General features: G+C 42.5%; 1 protein-coding gene across 2 annotated transcripts in view; it reads right to left on the bottom strand.

Moving 5' to 3' along the window:
* TNFRSF13B (TNF receptor superfamily member 13B) overlaps positions 1 to 13,841 on the bottom strand; it is a 36,372-nt gene extending 22,531 nt beyond the window's left edge. For both annotated transcript variants that reach the window (XM_023244016.2, XM_023244017.2), the window contains exon 1: positions 13,717 to 13,841. In XM_023244016.2, the coding sequence (XP_023099784.2) occupies positions 13,717 to 13,774 (58 nt within the window). In that variant the 5' untranslated portion in view covers positions 13,775 to 13,841. The remainder of the gene's footprint in view (positions 1 to 13,716) is intronic.
* Between the last annotated feature and the right edge of the window lie 433 nt (positions 13,842 to 14,274).

The raw sequence follows: 14,274 nt of genomic DNA, 5'->3' as shown, positions 1-14,274 counted from the left end.
AAAAGCTTGATACAGCAAGAAGGTAATAACAATTATAAACATACACGCATCTAACAACAGAGCCCCAAAATATATGAAACAAAAATTGACAGAACTGAAGGGAGAAATAGATAGTTCTACAATAATATTTGCATATGTTAATACCCTGCTTTTCGTAATGGATAGAAGAACCAAGCAAGAGATCAATAAGGAAATAAAGGAAATAGAGAACTTGAACAACACTATGAATCAATGATATATAATAGACATATACAAATACTACACTCAGCAACATCAGTATACACATTCTTCTCAAGTGTACATGGAACGTTCTCTACAGTAGACCATATATTGGATCACAAACCAAACGTTAACAGGTTTTAAAAAATTGAAATCATTCAAAGTATCTTTTCTGATCAAAATAGAATGAAACTAAAAATCAATGACAGAAGGAAAACTGGAAAATTCACAGACGTGGAAATTCAACAACATATTCTTTTTTTTTTTTTTCAACATTTATTTATTTTTTGCGACAGAGAGAGACAGAGCATGAACGGGGGAGGGGCAGAGAGAGAGGGAGACACAGAATCGGAAACAGGCTCCAGGCTCTGAGCCATCAGCCCAGAGCCCGACGCGGGGCTCGAACTCACGGACCGCGAGATCGTGACCTGGCTGAAGTCGGACGCTTAACCGACTGCGCCACCCAGGCGCCCCTCAACAACATATTCTTAAACAACTGATGTCTCAAAGTGGAAATCACAAGGAAAATTACAAAATACCTTGAGATAAGTGAAAATGAAAACGCAAGTTACCAAAAGTTACGGGATACAGAAAAGGTAACGCTAAGAGGGAAATTTATAACTGTAAATGCATATGCACTAAAAAAGAAGAAATTCTCAAATCATAACTTAACTGTACACTATGAGGAACTAGAAAATGAAGCGTGAATTAAACCAAAAGATGGCAGAGGTAAGGAAATAATAAAGATTAGAGTGGAGATAAATAAAATAGAGAAGAAACTGTACTAGAGAAAATCAACAAAACCGAAAGTCGGTTCTTGGAATAGATTAACAAAATTGACAAATCTTTAGCTAGATTGACTAAGAAAAACAGAAGAGATTCAAATTACTAAAGTCAGAAATGAAAGTGGGACATGAAAAGATGCTCAGCATCACTCATAATCAGGAAAATGCAAATCAAAACCACAGTGAGATATCACCTCACACCTGTCAGAATGACTAAAATCAACAACACAAGGAACAGTAAATGTTGGTGAGGGTGTGGAGAAAAAGGAACCCTCTTGCTCTGCTGGTGGGAATGCAAACTGGTGCAGCCACTCTGGAAAACAGTATGGAGGTTCCTCAAAAAATTAAACATAGAACTACCTTGCAATCCAGGAATTGCACTACCAGGGTATTTACCAAAAAAATAAAAAAACACTAATCAAAGGGATACATGTACCCCTATGTTTCTTTTTTTTTTTTTTCATTTAAATTCAAGTTAGTTTACATATGTGTAGTCTTGGCTTCAGGAGTAGAACCTAGTGATTCATCTCTTACATATGACACCAGCGCTCATCCCAACCAGTGTCTTCCTTAATGCCCATCACCCATTTCATCTATCCCCCCACCCACCTTCCCTCTAGCAGCCCTCAGTTTGTTCTCTGTATTTAAGTGTCTTTCATGGTTTGCCTCCCTCTCTCTTTTTATCTTATTTTTCCTTCCCTTCTCCTATGTTCATCTGTTGAGTTTCTCAAATTTCACATAAAAGTGAAATCATATATCTTTCTCTGATTGACTTATTTCACTTAGCATAATCCCCTCTAGTTCCATCCATGTTGTTGCAAATGGCAAGATTTTATTCTTTTTCACCACCGAGTAGTATTACATTGTATATATAAACCACATCTTCTTTATCCATTCATCAGTCGATGGACATTTGGGCTCTTTCCATACTTTGGCTATTGTCGATAGTGTTGCTATGAAAGGGGGTACATGTGCCCCTTTGAAACAACACACCTGTATCCTTTCGATAAATACCCAGTAGTGCAATTTCTGGGTCGTAGGGTAGTTCTATTTTTAATTATTTGAGGAACCTCCATACTGTTTTCCAGAGTGGCTGCACCAGTTTGCATTCCCACCAACAGCATGCACCCTATATTAACTGCAGCATTGTTTATAATAGCCAAACTATAGAAACAGCCAAAATGTCCATCAACTGCCGAATGGATAAAGAAGAGGTGATATAGATCTACAATGGAATATTGTTCAGCAATAAAAAAAGAATGAACTCTTGCCATTTGCAACAACATGGATGGAGCTAGAGAGTATAATTCTAAGCAAAATAAGTCTGTCAGAGAAAGACAAACCATATGATTTCATTCGTATGTGGAATTTAAGAAACAAAACAAACAAACAAAGGGAGGGGGAGAAAGAGAAGGGCAAACCAAGAAACAAACTCTTGGGGCACCTGGGTGGCTCAGTCAGTTGGACGTCCAACTTTGACTCAGGTTGTGATGTCACAGTTCATGAGTTCGAGACCCACATTAGACTCACATGGAGCCCGCTTTGGATCCTCTTTCTCCCTCTCTTTACTCCTCCCCTGCTCACACTCTCTGTCTTTCTCAAAAGTAAATAAACAAACAAACAAAAAAAGAAACCAACTCTTAACTGTAGAGAACAAACTGATGGTCACCAGAGAAGAAAAGGGTGGGGGGAGGGGGAAAATAGAGGCTGAGGATTAAAAAGTACACCTATGATGATGAAAATAAAATAAAATGGAAAAAGAGAGAAAGATTTAAAAAAAAAGAAATGAAAGTGGGGATATTACTACAGATTTTATAGATTATGAGAATACTATGAACAATTACACATCCAACAAATTGGGTAACCTAGATAGACAAATTCCTAGAAACATACAATCTATAAGAACTGACACACGAAGAAGGACTATCTGAACAGACCTATATATAACAAGTAAGGAGACTGAACCGGTAATCAGAAACCTCTCAATGAAAGGCCCATGATGAAAAGCCCAGATGGTGTCACCGGTGAATTTTAGCAAACATTTAAGGAAGAATTAACATTAGTATTTCTAAGACTCTTCTAAAAAATTGAAGAGGAGGGAATACTTCCTAACTCATTCTATGAGGTCAACATTACACTGATACCAAAGCCTAATAAAGACAACATAAGAAAAGAAAATTATAGACCAATATGCCTTATGAATATGGATGTAAAAATTCTCAGCAAAATATTAGCAAATAAATTCCAACAGCATATTAAAAGCATTCTACACCACAGCCAAGTGGGATTTATTCCTGGAATGCAATAATGGATCAATACATGAAAATCAATCAATGCAACACACCACAGTAAAAGAATGGAAAGAAAACTGTATGTTCATCTCAATGGATGCAGACAAAGCATTTGTCAAAATTCAACATCTTTCCATGATTAAAAAAAAACACCCAGTAAAGTAGAAATAGAGGAGAATTTCCTCAATATGATAAAAACCATATATGAAAAAACTCACAGTTGACATCCTACCCAATGATGAAAGACTAAGAGCTTCTCTCCTAAGATCAGCAACAAGACAAGAAAGCCTACTTTTCCTGCATCAGTTGAACATAGTACTGAAAGTTCTAGCCAGAGAAATTAGGCAAGAAAAAGAAATAAGGTATCCAAATTGGAAAGGAGAAAATAAAATGATCTCTGTTCACAGATGACATGATCTTACATGTCAAGTCCCTGAAAGTTACACACACACACACACACACCTGTTAGAACTAATATTAAGTTGTAGGATACAAAACCAATGCACACACACACACGCAAATATATATATATACATACACACACACAAATATATATATAGACAAATATATCTATATGCAAGTATATATATATACATACAGAAATACACACACACACACACACACACATATTTGCAACAAACAATCCTGAAAGGAAATTAAGAAAACAATTCCATTTACAAATGCGTAAAAAAAGAATAAAATATTTAGGAATAAATTTAACCACGGTGACAAAAAAAAAGTATATCCTGAAAAACTACAAAACACTGCTGAAATTAAAGAAGCCTAAATAAAAGACATCCTATGTTCATGGACTGGAAGACTTAATGTTGTTCAAATGGCAATACTCCCCAAAGTGATCTACAGATTCATTACAGTCCTTAACAAAATCCCGGTGACTTTTTTACACAAATACAAGAATTTATCCTAAAACTTCATATGGAATTGCAAGGGGCCCTGAATAGGCCAAAGTAATTTTGAAGAATAAGAAGAGTTGGAAGATTACCTTCAAATGTATCAAAGACCTAAACTTCAGACTAAAACTATAAAACTTTTAGAGGAAAACCGGGTAACACCTTCATGCATTCCATCTGGCAATTCCACTTTTGATACAACACCTAGATATGTTAGGTTTCATCAAAATTAAAAACTTCTGTCCATCAAGACAGTAAAAACAAAAAGCTCACAGAATGGGAGCAAATATTTGCAAATAACATCTCTGATAAGTGATTAATAGGCAGAAGACATAAAAAACTCCTGACACTCAACAGCCAAAACAGAAACAACTCAAGTCAAAACTGGGCGAAAGGCTTGAGTTGACATTTCCCCAAAGATGGCATCCAAATGGCCCATAAGCATATAAAAATACTCAACATCGCCAGTCATTGGAGAAATTCCAATCGAAACTACAGTGAGACACCACTTCATGCTCATTAGAATGGCAATTATCAAAAAAGTGAAAAATAATGAGTCTTGACAAGAATGTGGAGAAATTGGGACCCTCATGTATTGATTGCAGGAATGAAAAATGCTGCAACCACTATAGAAAACAGTTTGACATTTCCTCACAAAGTTACATATAGAGCTACCATATGACCCAGCAATTCCAGTCCTAGATATATATCCAAAGGAACTGAAAGCAGCGACTCACATAGATACTTGTACACCAACGTTCACAGCAGCGTTATGCACAATAGACCGAAAGTGGAAAACCCGTGTTCATCGATAAATGAAGGGATAAATAAAAAGTGCTATATTATACTGGAATATTACTCAGTTATTAAAATGAGTAAAGTACGGACACATGCAGCAACATGGATGAACCTTGAAGACCTTATGGTAAGTGAAATAAACCAACCACGAAAAGACAGCTACTGTCTGATTCTGCTTACACGAGGTACCTAGAATAGGCGAATTCATGGCGGCGGAAAGTAGACCAGGGGTTACCAGGGGCTGAGGGGAGGGGCAAGCTGGGATGATGAGAGATTTTGGATCTAGATAGTGGTGACTTGGTAAGCTGCTGGGGGATACACTCCATCCAATGTAGGGCGTAAGCCAAATGGTGACAAGTCGGGGAGAAACACAGGATCCATCTCAGCAAAGAGGTGCAGGTAGAAATTCTCAGAATGATGCCGAAGGAAATCTCGGGGGACAGCTGCCTGCAGGCCTGGAGGGAACACTGTCCCAGCTAAAATAAAAGAGGGAAGGAATGTCTCTGATGAACATTGAAATAATAGACAAGTGAGTATGTTTGACCAACTGACAGACTGGGTTTGTCACAGAGCTGAGGACAAATCGCTGACACGTGCAGAGAGAACTCAGGAGCTGTCAACGCCAGGGAAATCATAGCACATGGATAGTTCAGCTGGGAACAAAATTCACAGCATCATAAACGTGTGAGCAACTGTCAGTGAATAACTCAAGGACTCTGACTTATGCTTCCCATACAAGAGTTTCCTCATCTGCGTGACCGGGGACAGTCATTGGACCACTGTCAAGGAACAAAGGCAATACCAGGACTTAGGAGAGAGAGGAAGAAGAAAAGGGAGAACGATACCGTGGAGGGTTTTACATTTGGGGGCAAGCTGATTAGCTGGCAGTCTACCCTTGAGCACTGGGGTTGACCGGGGGGATCCAAAAGAATTTCCATTGTTGATGGACTCTCTGGAAATCCTGAGGGCGTCAGAGTGGACAGATGCGCAGGCTGTCGGGAGTATGGTCGGCTGGTCCTGCCACATCTGCCACGGGCTCAGCCCCATTGCTGGGGCCAGAACTGCTCTCCATCTCCACGGATCTAACTAAACACCGTGCTCTGGGAGACTGGGTAGAGGGGGGGTGGTGGGTACACAGAGGGTGATGTAAGAGCTGAGTTCTCATCTTAGAAAGCAGGGAATTAATGCACAATGTCTAAAATCGAAAAGTCAAGAACTAGCAGTGTGTGCGTATCATATTCTGGACATTCAGGTAGCAACGGCTGGAAACCACTGGACTGTATATCCCGGGTCCAGCACTTCCTAGCTGTGTGACCTTGGGCAGAACTTTGCCTCCTTGAAACGCAGCGTCCTCATCTGTAAAATGCGGATGTTATTGCCGACTTCATAAGGCCATTGTGGTTATTACATGCGTGGCAAGTGCTTTGCCTGGTATGGTACTGTGCGATTAGTAAAAGGTTAACCCCCTGAGCTATTGCCCTTATTAACATTGCCACTCCTCGCACTGTGGAGCATTGTACTGGCCAAGGCCTGGACCCGGGTCAAGGGAAAATTAAAAGGGCCAGTTCCTGCCACAAGGACCCAAGACAACCCTGTGTCTTTCTCCATGGTGGGGAGAGGGTCCTGTGCCCATGAGAAAGAAGCAAGATGGATAAAAGCCTCAGCAACTCCTTCTCGTTCTTTGGAATTTTGCCAAGAAAATCTGTCAATGACTTGAAAAGAAGGGACCGTAAAAAGCTTCAAGACAGGAGGAATTTGTCACCAATCTTTGAATAAACACATGAGCTGGGGGCTTTGAACTAGGCTGTCAGTGGGGGGGGGGGGGTCAGCGGGGAGGGGTCAGAAGGAGATTCCAACATGAAGAGATGGGGTGTGTGCCCCGGAGGAGGTCACAGCCTGACACCTGGGGCACATGTGGGAGAACTGGCAATGACCACTTAGAAGCCCGCTTTTATTCCCGTGAAGAAGGGAGAGGAGGCGGGGGGGGGGGGGGGGAGGAGGCAAAGAAGGAAATGAGAAGGAGGTGGCTTTTCATTTCAGTTCGTTGTACGTGATTTCTTACCAGGCTCTTCTGAGGTATTGAAAATAGCTCTGAGACTCACCCCTGGGAGCCCCCACCTGCACCCAAAACTACCTTTCAGAGATTGTCAGGGTGGTGAGCCCACCATCCCCACGCTGGATCTAAGTCAGAACTAAACTGAGTCCCGGGAGTACTAGTCAAGTCACTTTCTCAGTTTTGTGCTTATAGGGAATTTTTTTTTTTTTTTTTAAGTAGGTTTCGCGCCCAGCACAAGGCCCAACATGGAGCCTGAACTCATGACCCTGAGATCAAGATCAAGACCTGAGGTGAGAGCAAGAGTCGGACGCCTAGCCGACTGAGCCACCCAGGGGCCCCTCTCAGGTCCGTGTTTGTAGAAAGGGGGCGACCATTTCTCCCCATGGTGGTTTTTGCCTCCTGTTAGCTCATTTTGAAAATCGATTTGCCACAGTTCAGTGGCAGAACATGCGTGAGAGAGCAAAGGGGTCTGTGGTGGGGAAAGCACAGTTATGCCTCGTGTCATTACCGATCACCTTGGGAAAGGGCACAAAACCTCGGTTTTCGTTATCTGCAAAATGGACGTTCCAGGCTTCCCTCTGCAGAGAAGTTTCCCTCAAGGACGTGTACGTGACATGCGTATAACTGGCCAGAGACGAAGCTGCCAAGCGGCAGTTATTAGTCGGATATAAGTGGCAAAAAATATAATGGATTAATTGTAGTCACAATTAAAATCATCTTACGGTAATATAAAACCATATAATCATAATGATAGAGAATTATTATGACATTATTCTTATTAATAATAATAGTATCATCAAATTAGCACTCGAGGCCTGGGAACTGCTCCCACAACCTCAACCTGTGGCTTAAGCACCATAATTTTCTAAAAACACTTGCCCCCATAGCTGCCTCGCCCCCTTGCCTCTCCTCTGAGCCCTTACATGTGCCTCCCTGGATGACCGTGTGGCCTGAGCACGCCTTCCTGGTGATGGTTCTTGTTTTGTAATTTGACCTTTGGGAGTCACCATTCTGTCTCCTGACACTCTCATTCATCTTTGTATCCGGTGCCTTCCATAATAGCAGGACACAGTAGGTCCTTGATAAATGACCTCATAAATGACCTTGTCCATCATTGTCCCCAGTAAAGACTTGTGGAATGAAAAGCCGTCTTCATTTTTGCACTGTGTTATAGACAGCTGGATTGGGACAATATTTAAGTTTTATTCTGCCCCCTCCCCCGCCTGCATTTCTGTCATTCAAGTAGGACTCAGGGTAAAGGTGTCTTGGCAGAGGGAGAGGAGAAAAAAATGCTGGCTTTTGCTTTCAAAACTTAGGGGAGGATATTCTTGACAGAGACAAAGTAACTGAGCCAGAGGGGCGCCTGGGTGGCTCAGTCGGTTAAGCGTCCGACTTCAGCTCAGGTCATGATCCCACGGTTGGTGGGTTCGAGCCCTGTGTCAGGCTCTGTGCTGGCAGCTCAGAGTCTGGAACCTGCTTTGGATTCTGTGTCTGCCCCTCCCTCTCTCTCTGCCCCTCCCCCCGCTAGCACTCTGTCTCTCTCTCTCTCAAAAAATAAGTAAACATTATGGGGCGCCTGGGTGGCCCAGTCAGTTAAGTGCCCAACTTTGGCTCAGGTCATGATCTCACGGTTTGAGTTCAAGCCCCATGTCCAGCTCTGTTCTGACAGCTCAGAACCTGTAGCCTGCTTTGGATTCTGTGTCTCCCTCTCTCTCTCTGCCCCTCCCCTGCTCACACTCTGTCCCTCTCTCTCAAAAATGAATAAACCTAAATAAATAAATAAACAGACATAAAAACAATTTTTTTTTAAGTAACTGGGCACAGGAAATAATTTCCCCTCTATTAAAAAAATAGCCCAAAGATTTAAATGTGGAAAACAATAAGATTATTAAAATTCTAAAGAAAAAAATGACCTGATATTTCTTTATAACCTTGGAATATGAAAGACTTTTTTAACTATGACACCATATCCAAAATCTGTAAAAGGACTGATAAAATAGACTACACAGAACAAGCAAAGAAAAAAATCACCAAACATGGCCAAAAACACCTCAAGGAAAGTCCAAAGGCAAATGAAAAATGGAAACAAAACATTTGCATCTTTTATTTATAAACAGAAAGGAAAAGGCCAGCTACCCAACAGAAAATTGGGCAAACACAATGAACAGACAGTTCATAGACGGGGGAAAACATCATAAAGATGTTTGGTCTCATTCCTAATAGAAGATAAATTCAAACTATGCTGATTCTATCTTTCCTTAATAGACTTAAAAATCTAGAAGCTTAATTGCACCTTCTATTGGCAGGGCCATAAGGAAACTGTCACTCTCATTCACCATGGAAAGAGAGGAAACAGGGATAACCCTCGTGGAGGGCAATTTGACAACATTTGTCAAAATTACTGATGTATTTACCACTGATATAGTGATCAAACTCTGATTTATCTCAAAGTGTGAGATAATAAATCAATTGCAGCAGTGTTCGTAATAGCAGAAGATTGGGGAAAAACCAACTGCCCATCAATAAGGGAGTAAATGAATAAATTATAATATTCTTATATACTGGAGTCTGCACCTATAAAAAAGAATGAGGAAGCTCTTTATATATTACTATGAAAGAACTCCAAGATATATTATGTGGAAAAACAAATAAAAATAAACAGGGTTTCTTTCTTTCTTTCTTTCTTTCTTTCTTTCTTTCTTTCTTTCTTTCTTCTTTCCTTCCTTCCTTCCTTCCTTCCTTCCTTCCTTCCTTCTTTCTTTATTTTTGCAAAAAGGGGGGAAGTTCAAATCTATAAGAGTTGGTATAATATGTAACGAAACACCACAAAGAAACTTAAGAAACAAAAAATGGTGTTTTAAATACAATTTTTAGAAATAAATTTGACAAAAAAGTGTAAAACTTGTACACTGAAAACTACAAAACATTGTTGAAAGAAGAATTTAAAGACCTAAATAAATGGAGAGAAAGCCTATGTTCATGGATTGAAAGACTTAATATTGTTAAGATGGCAATATTCCCCAAATTATTCTACAGATTCAATGAAATCCTAATAAAAATACCAACTGGCTTTTCCGCAGAATTTGACAGCTGATCCTAAAATCTTATGGAGACGCAAAGGACCCAGAAGAGCCAAAACAATCCTGAAAAAGAAAAACATAGCTGGGAGACTCACACTTTTCAATTTCAAAAACTTACTACAAAGCAATAGTAAATAAGACAGTGTGATACTGCATAAAGATAAGCATAGACCAATGGAATAGAATTGAGAGTCCACAAATAAAGCTTAACATTTATGTTCAGTTGATAAGGGTACCAAGGCAATTCAATGGGAGAAAGGATAATCTTCTCAACAAACAGTGCTGAGACCACAGGATAGCCATGTGTAAGAGAACAAATTTCGATGCCTACCTCACACCACACACAAAAATTAACTCACAGTGGATCATAGATCTAAACGTAAGAGCTAAAATGACAAGCTTAGAAGAAAACAGGAGTGAATCTTCATTATTTGGGGTTAAGCAATGACACAAAATGCATAAATGACTATAGAGAAGATGAAGAGATTAAACTTCATGAAAATCAAACACATTTGTGTTTCACAAAATACCATCAAGAAAATAAAAGGGGCAGGGGTGCTTGGGTGGCTCAGTTGGTTAAGTGTCCGATTCTTGATTTGGGCTCAGGTTGTGATCTCACAGTTTGTGAAATCGAGCCTCACTTGGCATTCTCTCTCTTCCTCTCTCTCTGCCTCTGTCTCTCTCTCTCTCACACAAAATAAATAAAATAATTAAAAAAAGAAAAGAAAGAAAAGAAAAGGACAGTCCATAGATGTGGAGGAAACGTTTGCAAGTCATATATTTGTTAAGGGATCCAGAATATATAAAGAATGCTTACATCTGAACAATGAAGAAATAGCTCAATTTAAAAATGGGTTAAGGAGTTAGACATTTTTCCAAAAATATATCTGAATCAGCACAGGAAAAGGCACCCAACATCATTTGTCAATTAAGGAAATGCAAATCAAAGCGACACTGAGAGACCTACTAAGATAGTTATAATGAAAAGATGGAAAATGACACGTGTTGGTGAGGATGTGGAGAATTTGAAGCAAGATGATCAGATGGTCATCTACTGTGGAAAACAATCTGGTAGTTTCTCAAAATGTTCAACACAGAATTGCCACAAGCTGCTGCGATCACACTTCCAAGAAAAATGAAAACATATGTCAACCCAAATACTTGAACACGAAAGTTCACGGCAGCATTATTCATAACAGCCAAACAGCAGAAACGGCCCAAATGTCCACCACATGACGAATGGATAAACAAATCGTGGCATATCCATTCAATGGAATATAATTTGGCCATGAAGAGGAACAAAGTGCTGACATGTGCCACAACATGAATGAACCTTAAAAACACCATGCTAAGAAGAAGAAGCCAGTCGCAAAGCACCACATTCAATTTTTATAAAATGGCCCACGGTAGGCAAATTGGTAGAGACAGAAAGTTGCAAAACCACATTCAATTTTTATAAAATGGTCCAAATTAGGCAAATGGATAGAGACAGAAAGGGGTGTGGAGGGACTGAGGGGTGGGGAGTGGTGAAATGTTCTAAAATTAGATTATAGTGATGATTGCACAAGTCTGTAACTATAATAAATAACATTGACTTGTACACTTTAAATGGGTAAACTTTCAGGCATGTAAATTATATGTCGGTAAGGCTGTTTATTCCAGGGGAGGCAGGAACTGGGCAGATGGGGTACAGGGAGGGAAGAAGACTTCATATTATATACCTTTTTATACTGTCTGGGCTTGCAAAGCGTGACCACTACCTACTCAAAAAGCCAATTTTTAAAAAAGTTTACTTATTTATTTTGAGAGAGAGAGAGAGAGAGAGAGGAGGGGGGAAAGGCAGAGAGAGAGAATCCCAAGCAGGCTCTGTGCAGAGCTGAGAGCACAGAGCCCCACGCACAGCTTGAACTCACAAACCGTGAGATCATGACCTGAGCCGAAATCAAGAATCGGCTGCTTAACCAACTGAGCCACCCAGGCGTCCCTCAACAAGCAAATTTAAAACGCCAAAGAATCACACAAAATTAAAAAGAGACCTCTGACCCTTCCCTCATTTGGGGAGAGGAGAGGGAGGGTGCTAACCCACTGTGAAGGGATGGCTGGGTGGGCGGTGGGTTAGATTGGACAGGGCAGCCCTAGAGAGCTTCTAAGACTCATTCATGGTCTGGAAGCCAGCAAGCTGTAGAGATTGATGGGGACATAGTTGGGCAGATGGCCGACAACCAGCAGACCAGAGGGTGCCGTGGCTGCTCCCCACTCCCCAACCACCACCTGGACCTACATAAAATCCCAGAACCATCATCCAGCCCCAAAGAAGGGCAGGAAAGCCCCAGGACTGACACAGGCTGGGCAGAATAGAAGCCTGAGAAAGAAGTTCCACAGCCCTTCTCGGAACCTTTGCTTGTGACTCCTCAAGAGGGCTTCTGGAGGGTTCGAAGCCCTTGTGAGGTTTTGAGGGACATCTGGTGGGGCAGAGACTCTTCTTCATTGTGCAGCTGGGGAAACAGAGTCTGGAGAGGTGAAGGGCCCGTCCAAGGTCACACGGTGAGTCCGTGAACATGGGGAGCCAGAACCCCTGACTGCGGGCCGGTACTGATTCTGCTGTGCCAGGCAGCCTCGCTCAGCACTGGGTCACGGTTCTGACCGATTCTCAGCCCGTGGTCCTGGAAGCCCCGGCACTTTCACCCTGTGTCAAGGTGGGTGTCCTCACCTGTTCCGGCTGTCTCAGAAATTGTATACATTTGAGCCCTTCGCTGGGGACCTGTCTGGGGACATGGTCACTGGATGCAAAAAGGAATCAGAGAAAAGATAAACTCCTTGCCTGACGTGTGGGGGACAGAGCAGCAGCGTGGGTCCCATCGGCTCCAGCAACCTATGCTTCCTGCTCTGTCACTTTGAACGAACCTTTAAAACCCTGATAAAAATTCTACAGGGCATACGATCCAGGTTTTTCAATAAATAAACAGCGGGGGGAATAAATGAGACCAGATGGGAATTGCTCTAGATTAACACATACAGTCAAAGGTAGAACGTGGTCTGTGCTCAGATCCTGATTTGAACAAACCGACTGGAAAAGACATTGATCAGACAATTGGGAAACCTCAACCCTGATCGGCTATTTGGTCCTAGTACTAGGGGGTCATTCTTTTCAGAATTGGTCAGGCCATGGTGGTTAGTTTTCTGGGTGTTGTTTTCTGAAAAAGTTTTTAAGAGATGGCTGCTGAGGCATCCACACATCAAAGAATACAATGTTTGTTATTAGCTTTAAGATGATCCAGTGAGGCTGGAGGGGGAAAATGGCGGGCGTAGACGATCTAAGGCTGGCCATACGTTGATAATTGTTAAAGTCAGGGGATGGATGCAGAAGGTGCATACCTACCCTCCAGCCTCCCAGCTCCTCTCCCGGCGTGCAAGCTGCAAACCCCCAGAGCCCCCAGACTTGGGGTGGCCCCCAGACAAGCCCGAGTTTGTCCATCTGCTGTGGGTACTACTCGCGCCGAACCCCACCGAACCCATGCGGGGCGCCCCTGGCCAAGCCCTCCTTGCCCCCACCCGGCCACCTCCCCGGCTACTCACACCACTCCGGGCCCGCCCGGGTCCGGCCACCTCGCCTGCTCCGGCCCAAGCCACTCATTACTCAGGACGTTTATTATTAGCCTTAGATTTGATTAGTGCCTGAGCTGCACTTCCTGGGTTTTCCCCCCAACCTGTAGGATGTAAATCAGCGGCACCCCCTCCCGCCCCTGCACCTGCGTGATAGGAGCCGAGGCGGGTGGCCTGGGCGTGCTTCAGGAGTCCCCAACGGTGCTGTCTGCGGAGCCTCCCCTGCATGCTGCCCGGCAGGGCCCGCAGAGCAGGGGGGGCTGGTCTGGCCTTGAGATGAGGTATAGACCGGTATGACCCCCATCTGGCCCTGACCCCGCACTTGGACCTGGTTTCCTGCCCCCTGGCACACACCCCAGGCTGCACCCAGGACGAACCAGCTCTCCAGCCTCAGGCCCTTCCCCCTTCCTTGACGACCATTTCCTATTTCATTGCGGGGTCATCTCTTGTTTGGTCCTCAGGCTCCACTGAGGGGCCAACTCCTCCGGGAAGCCATCCCTGATTTCTCTGTGCTTCCTAAGCCCTATCCTT

Source organism: Felis catus, chromosome E1 (genome assembly GCF_018350175.1).
Source record: "Felis catus isolate Fca126 chromosome E1, F.catus_Fca126_mat1.0, whole genome shotgun sequence".
In the NCBI taxonomy this organism is placed as follows: Eukaryota; Metazoa; Chordata; class Mammalia; order Carnivora; family Felidae; genus Felis; species Felis catus.
The sequence above is the reverse complement of the archived record's forward strand: the minus strand, read 5'-3'. Positions and strand labels throughout refer to the sequence as shown.